The 25,619-nt window shown below is 42.8% G+C and overlaps 1 protein-coding gene across 1 annotated transcript; it reads right to left on the bottom strand.

Annotated features, from left to right (window-relative positions):
• Positions 1-319: 319 nt before the first annotated feature.
• Positions 320-21,317, bottom strand: tnfrsf19 (tumor necrosis factor receptor superfamily, member 19). Its single transcript, XM_071513040.1, has 10 exons — positions 20,853-21,317; positions 19,809-19,900; positions 18,937-19,050; positions 13,584-13,762; positions 12,786-12,871; positions 4,973-5,137; positions 4,059-4,184; positions 3,349-3,451; positions 2,007-2,312; positions 320-1,072 (listed from the first exon to the last, which is right to left on the bottom strand). Exons 2-9 carry the CDS (start codon positions 19,872-19,874, stop codon positions 2,012-2,014), a joined length of 1,140 nt encoding a protein of 379 aa, XP_071369141.1. The 5' UTR covers positions 19,875-19,900; positions 20,853-21,317; the 3' UTR covers positions 320-1,072; positions 2,007-2,011.
• Between the last annotated feature and the right edge of the window lie 4,302 nt (positions 21,318-25,619).

Here is a 25,619-nt window from a genome sequence, read left to right as displayed (position 1 = left end):
CCTGTGTCCCCCGTCAGATAGACTGGATCTGAAGATGGCTGTATTGTCATTGCATTTTTTTCTTCAACCTCTCTGTGATCCAGTTCCAGTTGAAAGTAACTGTAGGCAAACTAAATCTTGAATTGTAAACCTCAGACGAAACCCTCTATGGCTGTGTCATGGAGTAGATGTTGGAAGTAACAGTGAGTTCAATTCAAATGGGTTCAATTAGATTTAGAATTACAGTCCATATGTCAGTAAAGGGTTTTATCATATTTTATGAATTTTATGAGGAATAAAAAGAAAAAAACAAACAAAACACAAATAACTTTTGTACTTGTTGAAGTGGTTTATTTACAAATTATGTAAAATGATATCATGTGGAGGTGACCATTCATAGCCACCAATACTACAACTGTGGAGGGAAAAGGCAAACATATCGTCAGTCATGTCTATGTTACAAAAATATTGACCTATTTACTATTTTACAGTATCTACAACAAATTTATCACACAAACATTCCTCATTGTCTTAACTTGTTCCGTATCGTCGAGATTGTCTTCAGTGTGCAACATTTCACTTTTGACACTTTTCTTCACGCCTTGAATTTACAGCGGTTTCCTTTACAAACAAAAGCTTCATAAAACACCAACTGCTAGATCTGTGGCACAGTTTCTCTTCTACATGCGAAGATGCAGAGCAGACGCCCACTTTTATTCACTTTGTTCCACAATAATCAGTCAAAACTCCTCCTCTTCGTTGTTTGAACTTCATTCGATTTCACCTTCTGGACCAGCAAGCTCACATTCGGTGCGTTTGTATCTCTTGATCGCTACGCCTTTGCCTTTCGTGCTTTACTTTTCCTCAGCAGTGCTTTTGTTTGCATCTATGTACATATTCCGTTCGGGGTCCTTTTGACGAGGGGCTCTGAGGTCAGTGGCAGGCATGTGAAGAAGGCGGCGTGACCGCACTTGAGAGCGGCTGGTGCGGTCTGTGGGGACTGGCAGTAATCTGAAACAGGATCTGGCCGTTGCCGTTGTGGAGTCCAGGGTGGTTCAAGGGTGGAACACGAGCCAAAGAAATCCATGTCATCCTGGAAAGAGAGAAAGCAGAGGAACACACACACACACACACACACGCAATCATTAGTAATATATCTCACCAGAGCCGGCCGGGGGCCGCCTTACAACAGGATCGTCTTGGCTACATCAAAGAACTGGGCTTGGATGCTGCCTTGCCCTATCTCTGTTTCCTTAACCAGCCAGCTTCCACTTTCCATGGACACACACACGCACACACGCACACACACACACACACACACACACACACACACACACACACACACACACCACTGTCCCTGTCCATCAAAGGGAGTCCAAGAGTTGTAGAAGAATTGCTCCAGGGAAATTCTATGGTTTGAGCGCCACAGCGTTCTTTAGTGTGTGTGTGTGTGTGTGTGTGTCTGCTTGTACACAGCTGTGGGTCTGTGTCCATTTGTGCTCATGGGTACTGAGTGAGAACACACACTTTCTGCTCCTCCAACTGAATCACGTCAACAAGGCTGCTCTGGCTCTGAAGCTCCATCCGCCACTCTGACAATTTGTCTCACAAATTCGATGCGATATGGCTCTACGAATCAGTGGAACCCATTCTAAGCGGTTTAATCTCTCTGAGGGAATTATTTATTCACAGTTTCTCAATATTTGTTGGAGTGGGAGAAGCCATGATTTTTCTTCTTCTTGCAGTTCAGTCCTTTTGAGGCATAGTTTACCTAAAGCCTTCAGTTTCCGGGGTTTAAGACTGTTTGCTCTCGCATACTTGCCTCTTTGCTTGACTCAGTAAACAATCCGGTTTTGAGGATCAATCATTTGTTCCCTCCGTGGCAACTAATGTGAAATGCCAAGTGAGCGTCACTGAGGGAAACATTTGTAAAGCAAATTAAATGACATTCAGGGACGTCATCAGGAAAACGGTAGTCTACCATCTGAAATGAATTGGGTTTTACCATTCGCAAAATTTCAACTCACCTTCCTTAAAACGATGGGTGCTGCTTGGGAAGAAGAGCATCTGTCAGGGCTTCGCCGTATCCCGGTCTGGTCCGGTCGGGCGAATTCTCCTGGACGTTCTCCCTTGACCTGGACCCTTCTTCTTCTTCTTCGTCCTCCTCGCCCTCTACTTCTTCTTCCCCTTCCACCTCCAGTCTCCCTGCAGGTTCTGGGCTGCACCGAGGAAGCCCGAAACCCTCTGAGCACTCAGAGTTCTGCCACATCCCACCGGTCTCTGGAGGTGCTGCCTGATGGATCGGGGCGCTCCCCTCGTCAGGGTTCGTGTTTCTGGGAAGCGTAGCAGGGAGGGCTTGGGGTTAGCACCATGAATCTGTCATGAATGTGTTCAGTGTCCAGCCACAGCCTTGGGCAGAACTCTTAACAGCCTAGATTCCATTGTGCAATCATTTCAAAGAATATTATTAACCACATAAAATGATGTCTAAAGCTTCTAACCTTGGATAGCGATAGAAATTAGCCTTGGCTTTTTAGCTGCATGACAGAAAATTGGAGAAAGTCAATGAAACTCAATGATTTTTGCCTCGGGATCAGTTTTCTCACAAATGACACCTTTGGCTTGGATTTGGCCCTAAGAACATTTGCGTGGAAGAATCTTAAAAAAAAAAAAAAAAAAAATAAGGCCCAAAGAGTCAGAACCACAGCAAGGTTGGCTTTCCCACTCTCCCTTCCTTCCTGTATCGAAGCAGAGGTGTGAACAGGAATGCTGTGCTTGGACAAACCCCGAGGCAGAGCGGCGGTTTAGTGTTTACTTGCCTGGTGTTTCGAGGTTTAGTCTACGCATACCAAACGCTGGCTGATGAGGAATGATACGCTGTGAGGTTCTGTATTTGCTTTTTCGCAGTGTACGAATGCAAGTATCCTTATTTGGTGTGTTGGATGCAATGGGTAAATGATTGTTGAATGTTAATGTGGTAGTTTATGCAGTTTGATCTGCAGTGGTCATCTATTGCTGAGCCACAAGTAAGCCTCAAGGTATTTTTTACATTATAGATGCAGTTTTGTGTGACTTTTTTTAAAATTTTGTTTGTTCGGTGGTTAATGTTGAATGGTGTTTGAGTTCTCCTCTTAAACTCAATCAGCAGGTACCAATAAGTCCATCAGAATAAATGGAAACAACACGCCAAAAAACCTTATCCTTCTAGTCGAGTGGTAAAGTCTCCCTTTTCTGACCCCACTGTCCTAGGATTTGAATCCCACAAGAGCTTTCTCTCCTGTGTTTCCTCTATCCAGCATTATAAACATGACCATTCTGGTGCCTGCTCATCCTCATGGACATATAATTTGCAGCAGATTTTCTCCTCACCCGTCACTGAAGCTCATCTGGGACTGGAAGGGGCTGTTGTCTTGGCTACGGCCCAGACTGCAGCTCTCATCGCAGCACAGAGATGGGATCAGGTGAACTGGACCTGGACATTACACACACACACACACAGAAAAAACATTGGGTACATGGACACAGAGAGGAAACAAAATACCACCCACCATCACTATCAGAAACTGTCCTTACAGTCTAGGCAAAGGGGCAAGATGAGACCAAAACGCCTGTGTAGTATGACTACACTATTGAAATGGAATCAGTGACTATACTATTGAATTTAGAATCTGTCCCACAACATCTTTGCATGAACACAGTAAAAAGAGGCTAAGGTAAGACAATCTTGAAGCTTAACAATGGGCTAGTTGCAGACCTAGTGGTAAACTTAAGAACTAAAGGCCATAATGCGTGGGCGACATTTTGGGGCAATGTAGTGGGAAAATAATACCAGTAAGTTTCTTCTCTTTCCACTTTTTTCTTTATGGCCCACAGACTTAGTCCCATAGATGTTATCCCAGCTATTAATGCCTTTGTGTCTGGGCAGCTCAAGTAAAAAAAACAAAAAACACAAAAACAGTAGAAATATTGCCTGTCTAATATGGCCTGATGAGCAGTTTGTAGTTTGTGTGAATGTTAGTCTGTCTGATGCCTAGACACCATTGTAGTATAAAAGCCCTTTATTCTGAACTGTAACCTACCACAGGTGTGTCCGGGTCCCAGGTGACACTGACAGCATGGTCTCTGGGGAAAGTCATGGAGCCAGCGCCGGTCCAGGCAAGACAGCTCGGCCCCACTGTAGGGACCGTCCTGGGACCTCAGAGAGGCTGGGGAGAAAACATGTTGGACTCCATCAACACTACAGCACAAACTATTGGGACATAGAATAATCCTCACAACAGCACAGAGGCCTTAAAAGGTTTCCAGTTAAATAATGTTTCACTTAAGAATCATAACCAGTCTAGAAAGGGATATTGTTTCAGTATAATCATTGCTGTCAGGTGAAAACCTCGTAAAAATCGTGATGTATTTCTGACTTGTGTCCAAACTTGTGTCCACTTATGTGTTGGGCAAGTTTCATAATCCTCACATCCATGAGGCCACTTAAAAATCCATTGTATAATTTCAAAAACTGCACTCAGATGGAGGGTGGGGTTACGGCTTCTGTCCAACCACCCACTCAGTACATCTCACAGCACAGTAAGTGAATAACACAAGTGGCATTTGAAGGCGCATGCATGCCTTCTTTGTGTGTCCTCAGTACTCTCTGATACAGCTGTTGTATAACTGGGTTTTCCTCCATTTTAGAAATCATGACAAGAGTACAAAGATGGTGGATGTACTACAACCACCTGTAAAGCCACTGAAAGGTCAGTGGCTGGGGGGTTTAAAGTTCAATTTATTTGAACTTTGAGAGAGCATACTGTACTTCCCCTAAGCACTGGGCATCGCAAAAAGGATTACACATGAACAAACCCACCAATCAACAAACATACACAGCTCCCAAGCATCTAATGAGCATAATTTGGACAAAAAAACCCATCTTTCTCAGAGATGCGCTTTTTGTTGCACAACAGAAATTTCTGCGCGCGTGCTTCCACCTGCCGTGACTCACCGCTGGGCTTCTTCTCCAGCAGCTGCCTCTTGCAGTAGATGACACACAGGACCAGCAGGGCCAGCAGCACGGTGGCCAGAGCGCTGCAGATGACGGCGGCCAGCGCCATGTCCCGAGGACTGGTGACCACCGAGGGCAGCGGCACCAGGTTCACACGCCCGCTGCCTGCCGGGAAGAGACATGAATGTGGAATAAAACCGGAAAGGGTGTGAGCTGTTGATGAGGAATTTGTAATGACCATATGACAGTAGACCTGCAGTTTTTTTGCAAGGTGCTGAGCGGCGTTTCTTTTATACCACAGCAACAGCATAATTTGAGACTGAGGGATAAGGGATAACACATGACGAGGTACGGTTACCTCACATTATTCAACAACTCTCCAGCCAATGGGAATCAAGCGTTCACCCAGGCCACGGTGTAATGTGAGACAAATCATCCCTTTTTTGGCCTGGAGCCCTCTCTCATCTCTTTGCTCCCCTCAAATGAAATAAGCAGCGCAGTTCAAAGAGAAAACGCCTATGGTGGATTCTCTCTTTATCGCCCTCTTTCTCTTTCCACACAGAAGATGATTTACAGACAGTTCTCCCCCCTCGCCCCGGGCCTTAACACCCTCACATGCTAGTCACACAGCCCCGTCATTAAGTCTGCCATGAAGGCAAGAGGCAGACATGCTGGTCAGGCGTCTGAAATAGGTCGAGTGTGTGTGTGTATGTGAGAAAGAGAGAGAGAAAAACAAAGACGGGACAGATGCTGGGTGTGTTCATGCTTGTGTGTGTGTCATTGTGTCTGTGGTGGTGTGTTATGCGTATGTGCTCATTTGGCTTGATTCAGTTCTCAGCCTGCCCCAGGGGGAAATGTGATGTCACAGTTTGCTCCGCCCCTCCGAACGCCCCCAGAACTCTCACACCTAGACTTTTGACCTCAAGAATGCCACTCATTATACAAGTTCCCACAAATATGGAACATCACGGCTTAATACGGCTTAATGCTGGATATCACGACTAAAGACGGATGAACTGGCAGTGTGTTTTAAAATCTGGCTTCTGGTATGTTTAATTATCCCCTCCGCCCTTTGCCAAAGTTAACAGAAGAGTAATGAAATCATGTTAATCCAGCAATACATACTTTAAGGGGAAATACCACTCAATTTTATCCTTTAGGCATGTTGTTCATAAAACCTGGGACAGATCACTCAATATTAAAGAAAATGACTGCTGTGTGTAATTACTAGAAACGTGTGGGGAGATTGTCCCACACCCTGATGGGTGATGTCATACAGATAAATATACTCCAACTGAAAAAACGGTTTAAAAAAAATCTAGAAAAGGTGAGCGCAGCCGTACCCAGGATGGAGAAACGGCTACATTGTCTGGTTCAGAGCTGAAAGCACAACTACTGGGTGTCCAAAAAGTCTGGAATCAGAGGGATAAGTAGCACTTTTTTTGTCTTGTTGCATGTCAAGACTGAGCTATCACATTAACATATCAATTTTGGTTTGTGGGGTTGCCTGGAGGAAAAAGTTTATTCTGTGAAAATCCAAAAGCAGCGAAGTACTGACGCCTACGCAGCTGCTGATCACATACGAGACGTTCTGTGAGTTTCCTGACACGTTGTATGATAATTGAAATAAAACTGATTTAAAAGCTTAGACAAATAGTGAGATTCCCATCAGCCCTCGGATGATACATCAGCATGTCGGAAGTCACAGTAGAATCCTGGTTCTCTATTTTGTACCTTTGGGAGGGAATGGGATGGTCCTCAGCTGTAGAGATAACATGCCTGAATTCTTAAATTGAGTGACATTCCTCTCTAAGGCCGTGCAGATTAACATAATTGTCTGCGATCATTATCAGTAATCAAATATAATTTTGTTGAACTTAAAAAGATCAATGTATTCATGGCAGAATGGGTGTGGGTTTATGCAGAGCAAACAAGGCAACCAGAAAAAGGTAGCAGGCCCACACTGTGCTGTGAAACAGATTGACCGCTCACCCATCATGAAGGAGAAACAAAACCAATTGTGAAAGATTGTAAGTTGAATATAGCAAATACAATAAACGACTTTTTGTTTGAGAAAGTCTTTTTCAATGAGGCCCCCTCTATCAATGTTTGCTTTACAGTACATTAATCATAAAGGGAACTGGGTTCAGCCTTTTCACATGCAAGAGCTCTTTGTTATGCAATGTAAACATTACTTTAGCTTTGGGTAGTTTTTTATTCAACCAGATAGGGGATAAGGGTATTTTAACATTCCTCCTGAGAGGAGGAGGGAGAAAAGAAAAGAAAAGAAAAAAACACAAACTCATAGCAGCGCTCCAAAATTCACTTTGTCCCAGAGGGCACAATAAAAGTTTTTTAATATAAGCATTGAAGTATACATTGTCAAAAAAATGAGTGATCACTTCTTATTAAAACAAGATTAGTACGTTTCAGCGGAGAAAGGCCTTCAAAACTGTTACAACAGAGGACTAAGTGCCGACTAACAGTTTTGACATGCAAATCACTGCTCAAATCGAGGCAACTACTCAAATCGTTAATCATTCAGAACTGAGGGGGGAAAAAATGAAAAAGAGTACAAAAAAAGTGAAGATTTAAGCATGTGCTTACAGGGTGTAAATGCTTCCATATGCAATTATTCCTACAAGTTAAAACCTATTAGCATTAAATCTACTCATCACACTGAACATCAAAGTATTCTCCCACTATCAAAAATAATGATATCGATAGCTACAAAGATGCAACTTTTCTACCACACAGCTTCAGACCCAATCCATTACTCTACATCACAAGTATCAACCAGCAGCAGCTGTTCTAAACTTGTAGAATTCTTCCTACATCATATTTTTAATTAATAAATACATGATTATTTTTGATGTTGAGAGAGGATAATGCCTTTCCCTCTGTTTTATATTTAAAGAGCAAATCAGCACTAAGTCAGGTTTTTTTGAGCTGTAAACATCGTTGCATGGCTTCTATACAGTGAATAACATTAATCCTGTACTTAATTTCAACATGTTTTGATGAAGGCCTGCATTCACTTCTAGAGGCAGAAAATCATTGTTGCACTGCTCTCTATTATATGGGCAGAAACATCTGGCCACACCTCAGTCGGTGATGTCAAGGCAGGTATTTCGCCTTTGGCAGCGTCAAATGCTTTGTGATCAGAAAATAGTTTCCGCCCCTAAAGGTGGGTTATCACAGACACACACCCCTGTGCACTCCCCACCCCACTTTTCTGCATCTTTCAGAATTGTGAACTAGAGTGTGTTTAAGCACGCTTTAAGGTAGCTCCTCTTTTTAAGTAGTTAGAGCATGGATCACGTTGAATTTACTGTGGCAGTAATCTTTAAAGGCCAGCTGATAGCCCTATTGATTACTTTCACTCTCATGCGATTGAGCCTGTGATGGTTATCCCTACTTGCCTGCAGATGCTGCTCATTGGCAACTTGGGCATTATGTACAATCAGTGAGATAACGCCCCATAGTGCTGTGATTACTGATGATCGAGTCACTTTCATGGTGTGTTAAGATGACAACTGATTGTGCGTTGTTATTTTGATAATACATTTTTGCTGCTTTATTTGCATTATTTCATGATAAAAATGAAGATTTGTTATCTTTATTCCATGTACTTGATGTTCGCATGGAATTTATGTATTTTGTGGATTGTAAGCACATCTCTTAACTATCTGATGAGGTAAGCACTTGAATATGGCAGTCTATTAGTCACTGGTAAAATATAGTTTTGTCTGGTTAGATTTGCAAGACTAAACTAATGACGTAGCCTAACATACGGTATTTCTACTCCAAACCCTTTATCGTCTCAAAAACTTAGAGGTGCTGTCTGTATCCATGCTAGTCACAGAAAACGTACAATTCTTGCATTCACAGCTGACGAGCAACTTGCCCTAAGCCAGTTTTCACTTGTTCCAAAGGAGAACTGTACTGGACGAACACTCGAGCGCGTAGGACCAGACTTAATCCATGGATGAGAAACCGGACCATCAGTTAGACTTTTGGACTCCATTATTTAGGCTGAATTTGTCCAAGGTGAGCATCATTTCCCCGCACCACAATGTCAGCCTGTTATCAGGGCCCGACAGCTGCAGCAAACACAGATAAACACTGGTGCATTGAAGAGACCTCACCTGCTGATTTTATCTCCACACCGCACGCTGCCAATAAACCACAGCCTTTGATATACTCTCTGCCTGTTGACTTTATGGAATGCCGAACTCAAGGGATACTTTAAATAAAAGAAGCTTTGCACCTTGAGGGATCTTGGACTTGTTGCCGTCCAAACCTTTGTTCTACCTTGAACTCGGCACAAGAACAGAGAGGGGGGAAATATTTTTTCTGACTGCATTTCTCTTTGTTGTAAACTATTCAAAACTGAGATATCTTCCATTTTGTGGTTTTCCGTCTCAACTAATGACATTTAAATGACTCCAAGTCCATAACTGCTCAACCCTTGGATTCATCATTTTGACCCATTTGCCAAATGAGTTACAAAGAATGACTAGCATTAGTACATATTCTTATACATGATGGAGCAGCAATGATGGAGGACACCTATCCTTGTAACTAGCCAACTGTTCTGTGACAGAAAATCAAAACAAGGTATTTAAGGCATTGTTCCATTATTGTTTGACAGCTCTTTACACAAGAAGTGATATTATGTTATTGCTTAACTATGATATTGATACTTGATATACGGTATATATTTTTTATTATGATGGATCATAGTCTCTCTGATGCCATTTCGAACAGAACAGGAAACCTACGAGTAGCAAAAGATGGGATAACTAACAAATGAATATCTAATATAGTGCAAGGGGATTTGAAAGTGTGGAGGAATGTTAAAAAATTAGGCGAAAAAAATCAATATCCATAGCTAGCATGTGTGAAGGGTTTAGATAATGCAGAAAGTGATCTCAGGTCCAATGTGCAGCTTATCATCTGGTGCTCATTTAATCTTTTTGATTATGAGTCTTTCAGTAAAAAATAAGGGAAAGTTTGTTCTAATACGTTTCACCCTCAAGAACCCTGACAGGACCCTCTTTTCCAGAATGGGTTCTCAGATGCAAATATATTCTAAGCAAAACAATAACCACTTTATAGCAACAACTCATTTTGAACCATTGGTGCCTATGACATTGTGCATTACAGGTACAGGAGTGTATTACGGGAGGTACAACAACATATTAAATTACCCTTTTACATTCTGTTCAAATGAAACTGGATACGTCTATCGGATGATTTACACCTCCCAAGTGCGTGGGTGGTGTGTTTGTGGCAAAACAGATAATAACAGTCATCACCCTGTTTAATGTGGCAACTACAAACATTATTAACGTCATGAGGTTTGATAATTGCGTAACTGATAACTGATAAGACAGTGGTGAGGATGAATTCTGCTGTAATAAGCAGAGGAACCATCACTCCAGCAACTCCACTGACACTTGAGTGACATTGGTGAAGTTGCTTTTTAAAGAGTGAAGGCTCTTGTTTGACTTGCTGGTAGGCAATTCAATTAAGATAATTTCCTGTGGTTAGAGCAGACTGCATGAACCTTTGAAGTCAGTCAACATACCAGGCGAGGGAAGGTTGGGATTAGGCTTCTTTTACGTTACGAGACAGAACCTTGACGTTATCAGTCAGGATGGAGGTTTTTCGGATCATCTGTCCTTGGGCTAGTCCTTACCACAGGCTCTGTCTCTGGGAAAAGCCTCGCAGTAGCATATAAAAGTGATAAGTGGCACTCATCAGTAGCATGATTGCCCTGCGCACTAGCAGCATTTCCTTCATTTCTTCAAAAGTGAAGAAATCATTTGAACTAGTTGGGAAGTCCTGCCTAAAAATAACTAATATTGTACAGCTGGATTCCTAACTAAACTAAATAGCATGAGCTGGTTAGCGAAAAACTATCTCAAAGCTACACCATTGTTTTCTTTTTATTCCTACGTCGCCCAGATAAAATTCCTATCTGACTTTCGCGTAAATCTGGTTGGAATGAGTAATAATGGCAAGACAGGCAGAGGGTAAATGGAGGAGGTGGGATTCTGTGTGTGTGTGAGTGAGAGAGAGAGAGAGAGAATGTGCGCGTGCATGTGTGTATCTGCATGCCAGTGTGTGTTAGCACGGTCCAGTCAGCTTTCAGAGATCTACCGTGACTCTGAAAAACTCCAGCAGATGAAACACATTAAAGAGGCTGAAGGAATCCATAAAACACAATCTCATTTTTACTCGGCTCCAGAAACCGACTGGGGAAAGGGAGGGAAGAAGGCAGCGGGAGGAGGAGGAGGAGGAGGGGGGGTGGGGGGGTTAAGATTTACAGTCCACCCCAGACAGCGACCGCCTCCCCTGCACAGCTGCACCGTTGCCCCAGGCCAGTGTGGCCTATTAGAATGATCTCCCCTTTAAGTTTTCACCACCCTCCGCAAGATAACACTGGAGGGAGGGAGCAAGACTTTCAAACATTTGGAAACGCTCCACCGAGAGTCTCCCAGTAAGAACTAACTACCAGCTATGTTCTGGGACACAATGGCCATTTTGTTTCACAAGCCTCCTCCAGTATCAAAACGGGAAGCTGCACAGATGGACAGACAAGCAGACAGAGGGAGGCCGCCTGTCCTAGGGTTCATTACACAAACAGTAATGTTGCTTGTAACGAAATAAGGAAAAAACATCTATTAACTCGAGACTGAAGTGAAAAATCAAACACACTGTACAACAGCGGACAGTCTGACGAAATCAGAACTCTTTACATCTGGGAGACGTGAGCAAAGAGTAAACAAGTTTTGCGAGTTGTCCGATATCCCGGGGCCGAATCCATTTATTTAACAGAGGGGTGCTAAACCTGGCCCGGGACTGCTCAGATGCTCATGCTGCCAAAAGCCTCCACAGAAACAGCTGCAGCCTCCGCTGCCATCAGGAAGTCACACTCAATTACCAAAGGTATAAGTTCACTAGCCTGCTCGTTTTATGTGGAAACCTGAAATCATAAGGTTGTACTTAACTACTTGTAATGGCCGGAAGACAGAAGTTAATTGGATCTGTAGCCTACTGGAATTCAAACCATGCTTTGTGAACATACTGTACCCCCTCCCACCCCCCTCTTTGTGCATAATGGATCTCTACAAAGTGGTAGTAAATTATCCTGCTTGAACTAGGACTCACCGATGATGTGCTTACTCTAGTGTTAAACTTTACCCTCATTACAGAAATAGGCAGAGCAATGCAGCAGTTTTTTAGCAATGCTATTTAAACACTTTCTGTCCTTGTAATATCAACAGAACTTTTATTCAAGGAAATTCCTTCATTTAGCCCAAATGGAGTGATGATAGTGAGCAGCATGGACTCAGCTAGAATAATCCACTGCAAACCCACTAATATGCTAGCAGTATCCATTTCAACTTTTATCTGCTCAGCTTGTAAATCCAAGCATTTATTTGCACATATAGCATAGCTGGTTGGCTCAGTGAGACTTAGTGAATGAACTTTCTCCACCCATTAGGAGCTGTGGTTCTGATTACTGTGAGGACCTTGTGCTGGCATGTTTTATATGTGGGTAGGTGCTTTGTTGTGGCATTGCACTGAGTTTTGGTTCTTGCAGCGTTTGGTCAGGAGTTCTATAGTTTGCTTTCAGACCATTGTTTGCCTTTCTTTTTTTTTCATCTTAAAACATCACAGGTGAGGTTACTTTTTTTCTGGGCTGCGACTGAATACCCTGTATTCATGAGAACATTTAATGAATAGCCCACTGATGATAGGCCAACTGTTAGAAGAGGTAAAAGAAAGGAAAGGTGCTTACAGTGAGGTTCATAGGGAGGCGGAGGGTCCCCACAGGGTATGCACTCCATGTCTTGGAAACCACTCAATTTGGTCTTCCTGTAATATCTGTTGAAAGCACAGAGTGATATTTTATCATCATCAAAGCTATCACGAACAGGTGGTTAGATAGAAACCATGAACTATTGTCAAACAGGGACACTGAAAATGCCTAAACTCAGCACTGTTAACGTGCTTTGTAAAAGTATTCACCAAATGGGATTTACCATTACATGTTAAAGCATGGTACTGGTGTGCAAGACTAGAATAGAATAATGAACCTTTTCACTGCCAATTGTCCAGCATTTTTATACACCAGTATATACCAGTAACAAGTTTGGATACACCTGATTGAATGTATTATGTTTTTCATTGACTTAAATCCATTTTGAACTAAAGGCTTATGCTTAAATCCTTGAAATTTGTTTCTTAGGCAAATATAAATAGTGAAGCTGATGCCTATGTACGAATTTATTTCCAATGCCTTTGCCTTTCCATCAAGGCAAAGCGTGGCTACTTTAAAGAATCTAGTTTAGATTTGTTTGATTTGATTTGAAAACTTTTTTGGTTACTGCATAATTCCATTTGTGTTATTTCATAGTTTTGATGTCTTTGCTATTATTCTAAAATGTGAAAAACAGTGTCCAATCTTTTGACTGGTAGTGTACATACAGTAATACAACTATCAGAATAAGAATGAATACAATACAGTAAATTTGTTTCTATTCTATTCTGCTGTGTATGATCTCTGTGCACGCTGTGGTGGAGTCTCTCCTCTCACCCGGGCAGACAGTCGCCACACACGGCGTTGCTGGTGGTGGAGCAGTTGCCCTTCTGGAAACGGTTGATGAGTCCGCAGTCCAGGCAGGGCTTGCACTTCTGCAGGCTCCGGTCCTCTTTGAAGCGACTGCTCCGGCAGGGCACGCACCGGGCATCCTCTCCATAACCAAAGCCACATTCCTGGGGGGATTAGCAGGAGAAATACCCCGGGTGAGAGGTGGGGTTGGTGGTTTGGGGAGGGGTACAGCTGGTGAAAAGGGGGTCTGAATGTGGACTACCAGGGGTCTGGAATTAAAGAATGATCTTGGCTTGCGGGATCGGAAGAGAACAATGGCCTGCCTCTTTTGAGAGTCCATCTTACACTGGCAATAATCTCCCTGACTCTCTCCGTATGAATGAGTGGCCTTCCGCTGCAAGACCCAGAATGGCCAGGCATTTGAATAATAAAGGCCCTGGGGGACACCCACTGTTGTATTATTGCAAGTTTATTGCTGAGTTTTTGTGTGACTCCCTCTCGAAGCAGACTCAGTGAGTGTCCTGTTGATTGAGAGGCCAGTGTGCAAAGGAAACGCTTCAGTAAGGGGGCAAGGATTATGGAGAAGTATAGGGACAAAATAGGATGAATACCCTTCTTGCGTCCCACAATGGAAAGTGCACTTAAAAAGCACAGCTTCCTTCTACTATGTGACTGATCTAATGCTAAGCCACCTCTGTGAGGATTTTGTTGCCTGTACCATGCAGAAATGATGTACGATATTTTTAAGATGAACTTGAAATATAAGTTGATGATTTCCATAATGAAAAAATACAGATAGAAGGCAATGCATATCAGTGGTAAATGAGTGTCTGGTGTCTATGGTGTTTCGTTATAGGGAGTTCATATATCTCAGAGACAAATCATGAAATTATTAGCTTGGTACACATGTTGCATTGCTAATACCATTAGTTTCCACAGTAACTGGGAGTGGATGGACTAAATCTGACACAGTTTTGTCAACACAGAAGCAAATCAGCTTTATCGATAAGAGTGACCCAATCTCCCCACTTAATTAAACACTGATTCCTGTGCTGTGTGTGTTAGTCTAGTTTGGTCTCTGTCCTGCTCAGCAGAGACAAAACTAGTCGTATACCCAGTGGTAATGGTGGAAGCCCGGTGACCTTGATTTTCACATGGCAACATTTACATTAATGCTGATATGACTGTATACCACACTGAGTGAAAGGACCCTGCAGGGATGACATCATTCATTGATCATTTATTATCGACTCCGGAGCAGCTGCCCTCCTGTTGTCCACTGTTTGCCCACTGTTGCCACACTGCATTCCCAAGCCGGGAGGATGGACTGGGAGTGAGTGTGTGTGTGTGTGTGTGAAGGGGGGGGCGGGGTTCATATATCATAAAAGTGAAGGTCAGCTTCAAACAGGGCGCTTCTCTCTTCCCTTCTCTCTTCACCCGTGTCCCATTTCACTGCCTGGGCATGCAGTCATGCTGGAATGTGGGCACAAGAGTCTGACGGGGGGTTGGGATTGGGGAGGCAGGCTGGCAAGAAAAAAAAAAAGGGGGGGGATGACAGAGGCGAAGATGTGATCTTGTGATGGCACCGCAGAGTCGGGCTAGAAGACGAGGAATTCAGTCCTTCCAGCCAAACGCATATGAGCCTGACATTGAACCCTTGGGCCAGGCCTGGCCGGAGGTGCACCAGCTAGGGCTGGGCTACTGCAGCTGTTGTTATGAACTCTCCATATAAGGCCCTGCTCTCCAGTGGGGCAGGGCAGGGAACAGTGGAGGTGGGGTGGGGGTGGGGGGGGTGCGGGGTTGGGGGGTGGGCGGGGGAGCGAGAGAGAGAGAGGTGGTTGATGAGTGACAAAGGGGGAAAGGGAGAATAAACAAGGCCTAGCATACAGTTGCTAGCCATGATCTTGCCTTCCTGAACAGATAAACGAGTGCAGAGAGCGAGGCAGGAGAGGGAGGACAGCGGCGCAGCACTGAACCCAGAAACCTGGCCTTGAGGGAGCGCCTGCGGGGCCAGTTGCTGAAGGGCAGTTCAGAGTGGTTTTTGGGCTTGTGTGACCCACTTCCAGATGAAGGAAGGGGCCCAGGGAGGATTCATCCCCACTAAGCCCAGTGCTGGCACAAGCCCGGCCCATGTGGCACCACATGGCAGGATGGGGGCCGGTGCCACGTACACAGAGCAGGTCGGGGCAGTGAAACAAAAGGAAAACGGAGCCAACTTCTGCCCCCCTCTACCCAGGCAGCACATCAAGGAGTGATCTCTTTCACTCTTTTGTCCCTGGTAACAAAGCTCAACAGAGCTGACACCCTACCCTGATTGAGCTTAGTAGTAGCAGCTGAAAGTGAGAACACACCCCTGGTAATCAGTGATGTAGCAGTTATTATTATATGAAAAGGTGACGAAAATAGCCTGTAATCACAGACAGCCACCAGTATTAACAAAAGACTATATATTAAATCTAAATTTATATTCCTGAAAAGATTCATTTTCCATCTATCCTGGTGGCTCAGTTGGCTAAGCCTCATACCATGTATTCAATGTCATGGGTTCAAATCTGGTCTGGGACATCTCATAGCTCTGTCTCTCTCCACTGTTTACTGTCCAATAAGATTCAGGGCAATTTAAAAAAAGGATCTTACATGTCTAGTATTCAAATGTTTTTACAAAATTAACTATCACGGATGTGATCAGGACCAAAAAAAAGTTTGTTTGCATTTAGAAGATGCCATTATAAATGAATGGGAGTTGTCCAAAGTAAACAAAATCTTGAAAAAGAAATCATATCCCTTCCTGAACTATTCACTATGGATCTCAATCCGATCGCTAAGCAACTACCTAATCAAGTTACGATACAAGTGTGTCATTCCTTCCGTTTCCATACAGTACTTTGAGGTGATTTAACCTCAAAAACGTGTCCAGAGAAGACGCCGCTTAACATCCCATTTCCCTACGCTATCTCGAAATCTAGTTTGGGTGAGATTGCCAAGCAAAACAGCAGCGTGGAGGGGAGAGGAGCGGAGAGAGGGGAGAGCTGGCTGGGACCTGAAGCATGTTCAGACGGAGAGATACTTCTGAGATTAGGAGGAAATCACAAGAGTCTACAGAGGGAGGCCAGTCATCTGATCTGGTAATGAAACAACGCGGAAAACAATGCCAGTTTGTTAATACGGTGTGCTGCACTAGACATAAAGACACACTCTCTCTCTTTCTCGCTCTCTCTCTCTCACACACACGCACACACACAATAGAACTTTTTTCTGCCTGGCTCCTTTTTCTTTAACTAGCACTTCTTTATTATGCAGACTTTTTAGAGAGACAGAAATATATATATTACAACTAATGTCTGGGCTCTGCGGCTTTGACCCCTACTCAGGAATTTAAGCTCATTCTACTAATGCAGTCACTGTAACTTACTCTGGATAACAGTGTAGAAATGGCTGAAATATAAATCTCTCTATCTCTCTCTCTCTCTTGCTCTCTCTCACTCTCTCTCTCTCTCTCTCTCTCTCCCTTTCTCTCCAAAGCCAGCCAGCAGTCCTTTGCCCTGGCAGGGCGGCCCAGGGAAATGCTACACTCTCTCAATGATGTTGACACATCAAAGCGATCTTGCCTTTTTTTTGCCAGTGGCAAAAGTTTCCAGCATGCACTGGAAAGCAAATCACTCCTACTCCTCCGTGTTTGACACGACACAACAGACAAAGCAACTTACCGCGCAAGGTAAGAGTAAGAATGAAAAACACAATGACATAGAGAGAAAGAGAGAAGGATGGGTTATAAAGGATGTTCCCTCTGTGTGGGTGGTTCTTTTAGCTACAGTTAGTGTGGAGGAGCTAATTGATGTTTGTCAGCCTGCCTTAGAGAGGCTTCCAGAGGCAGACTTCCAGAGCAAACTGGGGCACATTCCTCTGGGATCTCTATGGCAGCCGCACAGAGGGGCTCCGAAAGTCTGCTTCCCTCCCAACAGTCAGCTCTCCCTTTTAGGATGTGGACAGATTGTCTTGGTTACAGGCCTCAGATCAGAAGTTCTGCTCTGGGAAAGTTTGGGAGCACGGGCCCGGGTCTCCGCTGTGAGCCGGCATCCCGCTACCTTCAGGGAACGAATGAGGCAGCCAATTATTAACCAGGACCCCAGGGCGGCTAGCGGCATTCATGCCTGTTGAGCTGGCAGAGGAACACGAGGACTACTGAAGCGTATTACCAACCACAGAGTGCATGTCTGTGTGTACTGAGATTAAAGGCAACTCGGCTTAAACGCATGTGTGCAACAGATGTCAAGGGTGACATGGAGTTTTTTCAACCAAACTCATGGATGTAGTGGAGGGGAAACCCACCTAAACTCAGTTTACCCACCTTTTTATCTGCAGAATAGTGTTTACCCACCTTTTCAGGCTGACATAAACCTTTATGATGCAAATGTATAGTATACCTTTTAGTATGCAGTATCAAACTGATCTAAGTTATATGAGAATAGGATCTTTTGAGGAAAAAGATACCATCAGTTACCATTAAATCAATGCAGAAAATATAATTTTTGTTTAGTTTGGTGGTTGTTTGCCTTATCACTGATTGGAGGTCATATTACCCACCTTTTTATTCACCACTACACCACTGCCTACACTTCTTTTTGAATAAGTAGGTGAATAAGTTGGAGCCAGAGAGGAAAGCCTTTTCTTACCAACCTTTCCTAACGCCATACAGGCCTGTTTGTACAAAGCACACAAAAACCCGTGGCTAGGGTGATGGAAAAAAAACTGTACTCCTAACCCAGTGAGCAGCAAGCTTAGGCATGGCTTGCTTCAAACAGTGAAGACAATAAGTTGGACAGGGTGCTATGGGGAGAAACAATGGAAGCCATTCAGCTACAGGAGGTCAAAAGTATGGGTGTGACTGATTAAAGAAGGGTCGGTGTTCTACAAAAGCTAATAACAACTTGGCTGTTCACTGCATGAAAGAGAGGAAGTAATAAATAATGTTGGTCCCCTGGAAAAGATACACTTCTCTAAACAGGGATGTCCATTCTTTTCACGAACTGAACATTTTTTGGAGGCTTTTTTTTTTCACCAACAGGAGTAATCCATCCAACGTTTTTCTTTTTTCAGTTCAAGGAAATTACAGCATGATTCAAGCGACCTGTTCTGGATCTCTTTTGTTACTGACACTTTCCTCTTCCTAAATAAACTGACCTTGTTTTTCCTTTCAGCTGCACTATACAGTATATGAAGCTGCTGAGTAAACAAGGCATTTTCAACAGATTTGGAGTGCTAAAACACAAAAGTTTCAGTTCATTCAAGTGGGCTATTATAAGATAGAATAACCCCCCATAGTATTTTTTGTTCCAACCTTTGATAGCTCCTGTCCTGCGTCACACTGCTTGCAGGGTTTACAGTTCCCAAACTGGTCCTTGTACTCCTGTTCTCTGCATTCTCGGGTCTCCTCCTCGGCCCTCACAGGAACCTGAGAGGGGACAGTCATTTGGTAAAGGGCAGTTAGGGATTCCTGCGTTTCATCACCGCTTTCATCAGCAACAGATAAAGCGGACTGAATCCAGAGCCATGCATCATAATCCCCCATATAATAGTTGGAGGGTTTCAACCCCCGCCTTGGACTGTTCTTGAAAACAAGTTTGATATTGTTGAGAACTGATGAGATGAAACTTGAATGATCCCTGTGGGGAAATTGGATGGTTGCAAGTCAAAAAGCAAGAAATCAAGGCTAGATATAGACAGAGTGTAGAGAGTAGAGAGAGAGTAGAATGTAGATAGCAGTACAATAAACAAAGATAATGCAATGATTAAAGGTAAAAGGATACGCAGCATCGTTGGTTTGATATCAAGAATTTTATGGATACAACAGTGTTTGCAGTTCACACATGTATACAGTCCAGTTCAAGGGCATATGTACAGGTTGCGCTAAAGCAAATGTGAAAATGTGCAGCCTTAGCTATCCACATTTGAGACTCACGAATAGGTAGGCTAACATATGAAGAGAATGTGAAGATAGGAACTTCTACTAGCAGGGCAATGTACTCCACTCTGTGTGTTGTACTAAATCTTCCCCTGCACAGGACGCAGATGTTAACAAGGCCCCAGCAGACAATGGATACATAAATAATAGTTTGGGGTTAACAGCAATCAAAAGGTTATGAATCTAAAACAGTGAATGAATGCTGTGGCACAATATGGCAAAAATGAATAATGTCATAATGTACTTACCAGAGTTGAATATATGATATGCAAGGTCAGTATGAGGAAGAAGGTGTGCTGTGGCATCCGGACCATTTTGACGGACCACTTGTTTCTAGCAGCTGAGAAAAGGAAACAGCAATAGGAGATACAGCGTAAGCATGGAGTGTGTGTTTGTCTGTGTGTTTGCATATGTATCTTACTAGGTCATACTATATACTATATGGGTTATACTTAACACTTAATAACTTGTAAAGAATAAAAACTGTTTGAATCAAAACTTCTGTCATGAGGAAAATGATAACGGTTAGTTATTGCAGGCCAGGCGAGTTCAACAAGTCTGTTTAACACTATTTAAAAATAGCAACAATTTTGTTCCAGCATAACCCATTATAAAGAAAGTATAGGCTGCTATTTGAAAAGAAAGGTCTGTTTAGCTCTTATCAAAAATAGCCACAATTCTAATACAACAACCTCAGTTCAAGTACAAACTGTAACAGAGGTACTTGTTGCTGTCAAAATGTTTGTAATTCTAACCAATCCAAATTGTGTTCCTGACACAAGGTGCATGTTAAAGTCCCATCAGCAGCTGCACCAGTCCAGCCCTCACTGCGGCATGCTCAAAACACATCTTCAAATCCGCACACAACTTCCATAATGCTACATGAAGAAGACTGCACTTATTTTCTCATATGACATGATGCACCAGTAAAACCAAATCATGTCAAATCAAAATGACAGCAGGTCCCCAACTAGGCTATCTATAATAATCAACATCCCTACCTAAAAATCACTATAATATTGCTATAATATTTGTGTAGGGGCTTTAGAGTGTATCAGCGGTAGTCAATAGTGAGTTCACAGCGACCTTTTTCTACTTTGGAGTATTTTATCTCCTATGGTATAACTACAATATTCTTATAATATTGCTATAATATCCCCATGGTTGTAGCTTTGCTGTTATATCTGCATTATATTATATTCTAATATTAATCATGTAGTTCTTTTTCGTCGCTGTGATATCCCGGTATATCCCAAACGACAAGGTCGATAAAAACGACAAAAAGGTCTTACCTGCTAAACAAATGCGTGCTGGCCAAAGCAGCAGGTCTTAAAAGAGTCTTTCAGACCGGTGAGAGCTGCGGTGTGTTGTCTGCACCGGTCTCTCTCTCCACACCATGTCAGTCCTGCCCCAGTCCGACACAAACCACCAGATCCAGGACAAAACGGCGCAGAGATCAAAGGCGAAAAAGGGGGATGGTTATGGATCTAAAAGCGTGCCTGTATCTGATCTCCGATCAGCGAACAGAGCTACATCAAAGCTGACACTAGCGCTCCAAACACACTATTGTTGTATTCGGTCAATACATGAACACTGGGATCAATAACAGCGGCGCAGGTTGCCATTCAATTGGCTTCTAATGAGAGTCGATGGAAAATGTGATTAAAAAAAAAAAGTTTTCCAGATGTCGAGACACAAGAAGAAGAGCAGTGTGTTGTTATTCCGCTTTGAAATGGCAAGCCTCCTTATGCTCTCTCTCTCTCTCTCTCTCTCTCTCTCTCTCTCTCTCTCTCTCTCGCTCTCTCTCTCTCTCTCTCTCTCGGCGCTGTGTTTGTTTGGTTTATCTGAGGGCTTTGCCGTTTGATGGCAGTGGGTTTTGAAGTTGAGCACCACAGCCCCTCTAGCTCCCAAGCTCCGGGGGTCCTTGAGAGGGTTTCTGTGCGGTCCCCAGCAAAATAAGGCGGATCAGTTTAATTTCATCAATAGGCTATGTCACTCCCTAGAAGTTGGCCCAGTGAAAGAATGCATAAGCACGACTGTTTTTATTCATGTTTCACTCTCGCAGTGTCGATAGGGGATTCTGCACTAAATCTGTAACTCTGGGGCTGCAGAAATCTCCTCAGATGGGGTTCCTATAGGACACGATCCTCTGAAGTGGGGCTCCGTGGTCTCATGCCTATCTGTTAGGAGGTTCACGACGTGAAATCATGTGGGAACCCCCAACTAGCACTCCCTTTCATCTCAATGAGCTGCAGATGCCATGACGTCAGAACTGTTCCGGGATTGGCTGAGGCTTGGCTGACTTGTTAACCCAACTTTTGAAGAGGAGCGGAGTTCAATGTGAAGTTATTGATTGTGTCTAAATATCCTTCTTAACAAGATATTCAATCTAGTGTTGGGTCTTAAAATCTTAAATGTTTCTTAAAACGAGTGAAACAAAATGCCAACGCGGTGAGATAATTGAAGACAAATGAAGTGAAGCAGCACTGGAAACAAATGGAGTTATCTCACCCCACGGAGAAAAGTATATCTCTTGTTCAGAAAACCAAGGTTTTAAGAGTAATTACGAGACTAAATTAGTCTTCATGGACAGGTTTATAAAAGGAACCCTAGAATTAGAGTGCTAATAAAGTCTGCTGTAATGCCTTTCTACAAATACTTTATTTCCTGACAACAATTATCCTTACTTGCTTAAAAATGTTTGTTTGTTGTGAATCAGTTTGTGAATAAATATCCAGTTAGTTGAACTAAAGATGTTCTATTCTATGAGGATTATGCAAACAAGATTTTTTTTTACTGTTTTTACAGAGTTTACAAGGCCATGTTTTCACATAATGTACAGGATCATCCACTTTTGGATAAATGTGTGTGTGTGTGTGTGTGTGTGTGTGTGTGTGTGTGTGTGTGTGTGTGTGTCTCGGAACCAAGGCAAAGACACAGAGGACAAAAGTTCAGCGCTGCAGCCAAAGTGGCCAATTAGTTTACATGTCTGGGCATGCTGTAAATCAATTCCAGGAAATCAGCGTCATGATTTTGCAAATGTGGCTAGTGTTAACTGTTACTATTCATAAACTGAATATGAATATTTTGATTGCTTGATGTTTCACAACATAAATTATAACTAGGATTTGATATTCATTTTTTTTAATCTGAGGAAGAGTCCTTTGTTGCTTCTTTGCATCTCAACACATTTACTGTAGCCATGCTACACATTTACTGTATTTATTGTATATGTACTGTATGACGTCAAACTGTGTAGATCAATAGTTTCTCCCTGCAGCCATCACAATGGAAACATGCTCATTTCCACATTTCTACATGCATTCATTTTGACTGTATGGAGGTCAAACGTGGATTGGTGACCTGCGCCTCACTGTGATGTTAGACATCTAGCTGTGAAAGGACGTACTGCAGTTCAGGCTCTCATCATGGAGCAGGAGGTGTGAGCTTAGGTTTTGTCTCCATCTACCGAGATATGCGTGCCATGGTTTCAGAGGTATTACTTGGACTGGACTATAAGTGGAAGAAAATGGATAATTCCTGTGCTACAAGAGCTACTGCATTAGATGATCCTTATAAATCAGTTTATGCAGAAATTAGATTTGGGTTAGGGTCAATTCTGTTATTCAGGAAGCCTATGGACATTATTTAGCACTATTCTATTCTATTCTATTCTATTCTAGTCTGAGATAGTCTAGTCTGAGATAGTCTAGTCTAGTCTGGTCTAGTCCTGTCTAGTCTTCAGTAGCATATCTTTGCACACCCCACTCTATTCTATTCTATTCTAGTCTGAGATAGTTTAGTCTGGTCTAGTCTTCTATTCTATTCTATTCTATTCTATTCTGAGATCGTCTAGTCTAGTCTAGTCTGGTCTAGTCTTCTATTCTATTCTATTCTATTCTATTCTATTCTATTCTATTCTGAGATCGTCTAGTCTAGTCTAGTCTGGTCTAGTCTTCTATTCTAGTCTAGTCTAGTCTGGTCTGGTCTTGTCTAGTCTTTAGTAGCATGTCTTTGCACATCCCATGTCCTATATCACACAACAACTCTATTCTATTCTAGTCTACTCTAGTCTAGTCTAGTCTGGTCTAGTCTTCTATTCTATTCTAGTCTAGTCTAGTCTAGTCTGGTCTGGTCTTGTCTAGTCTTTAGTAGCATGTCTGCACACCCCATGTCCTATATCACACAACAACTCTATTCTATTCTATTCTATTCTATTCTATTCTATTCTATTCTATTCTATTCTAGCATATCTGTGCACATCCCATCTTCGTCAGTGCCTGTCTGTCCCACAGCAGCTGTGTGCGGCCTTGTCGCTTTAAGAGACGCGTGTGTGTTAAAACCTGCAGTGAAGACTCTTGTCCAGAGGTGTTCAGACTCGACTGTTGGATGTTTCATCCTGAGGGCCGTTTCGCTAAAACATCTTGTCGGAGATATTCAGCTGGGGAGGATATTGTGATGTTTATGTGGTCATTTAAGGAGACTTATGCCCCCCCTCCCTGTGCAGAGGACAGGACAGAGATGCCGCACTGATGCTGCTGGCAGCCTGCTGGTTTCCTAACGTGAGTATCCCTCTCTCTCCCCACTGCGGCATTAATGATATCGAGGGAAATAACGTACCAGGGAATGTTTTTTAATGTTAGAATTATGTTTTTAAGTTTACAAAACTATATATGCTCTACACGATTGAGCCGACTGAGCCGAGACTCATCCTGAAGAAAAATCTCTATAATATTCCTACAGGGACTTGCAGTGTATGTGGTGAGTTTATGATGACCTTATCGTAGTTTATACGTCTTCTATGGCACCACTGTAATATCCCTACAATGACTTATAGTTTTGCTGTCATACTTGTATAGTAGCCTATCCTTTTAAAATGTATTATAGGACTACCTACCAGCCTATAGTTTATTTGTTTTGTTTTTTGTTCGCAGAGGGTGATTTTGAGCATAGTGAGCGCATGTCTTCCACAAGCCCACTAAGCATAAACATGATGTCAATCAGTGCAATTTTATATTTGAAAGTGCTGGAAGTCCTTGACTTTGATGATGTCATTATTCTACGTTAAGCAGGCCTATTGGTGCTGCCAAAAGCATTGCACCACACTGCAAGGTGTTTTCAAAACATTATATTAGAGAGAATACGCAGAAGCTGCGTTTAGCCTACTCCTGGCAGTATAGGCTCAACATTAAGCTCATGCATTTAAGACACAGCCTATAGTACGATGTGTTTTATACCAATTACATTTATGCTCTATTTGTAAAATAATCAAATAGGATAATAATCACAATAGTCAGTATCACTACGCCTTCTGCAAGGTTAGTCAGCATCCAACCCATTCAAACCACCCTGCTATACCCACAGATACATATTTATTTATTTATTTATTATAGGCGTTTACCCACGGATAATTACAGGTTGATATAAAATGTGGATCTGCTTGATACAAAATGTAGTCTAAAAGGTTGACAGATACACGCCGATTCCATCCCGGGCCTAAACTAAATGCAGGGTGATCAGGGACAGGCAAAGGCCTGCACAGTTTGACCGCTGTTTTTCTTCGACAAAGTTGATGTGCGCATCTTGGACTGCAATGTGTTGGCGTCCAATCCCATTAGTTTTCGTGACTACAAATCCCAGAGTTCAGCAGCTTCAAATCAGCCGCCCAGCTGACATGCAGCAGCAAGCAATCACAAAGGATAGTAGACCTACTGTATGTGTTTTGAAGATGTGTAGTGAGTGACTATCAAGCTTAAAATTTTAATAGCCACTTGCATAGGTGAAAATAATTATATTGTCTGTATTGTCCAACGAAGCAATGTCCATGCAGAAAGTTGTCTTTGGGCGATGCTCCCATTGATTGCAGCGTATATTTACAGTACCCTAACCTATTTAAAATGAAACTGGGAACCGTGGTGAGATGAAAGTGAAACAGATGAAGTGATAATGTAGTAATAATGCCTATTTGTCATTCGAAGTTGCTTGGTAGTCAATGATTGCCATAGAGTAAGAGCAGTGTGCTCCCTCCACCTAACCTTGTGTCCTTAAAACACCTGACC

Source organism: Centroberyx affinis, unplaced genomic scaffold (genome assembly GCF_046629955.1).
Source record: "Centroberyx affinis isolate AG114_WGS23_722 - 3 ecotype Tasmania unplaced genomic scaffold, CSIRO-AGI_Caff_v1 ptg006720l_1, whole genome shotgun sequence".
Lineage (NCBI taxonomy): Eukaryota > Metazoa > Chordata > Actinopteri > Beryciformes > Berycidae > Centroberyx > Centroberyx affinis.
Note: the sequence above shows the minus strand (reverse complement) of the source record. Positions and strands in the feature narration are given on the sequence as shown.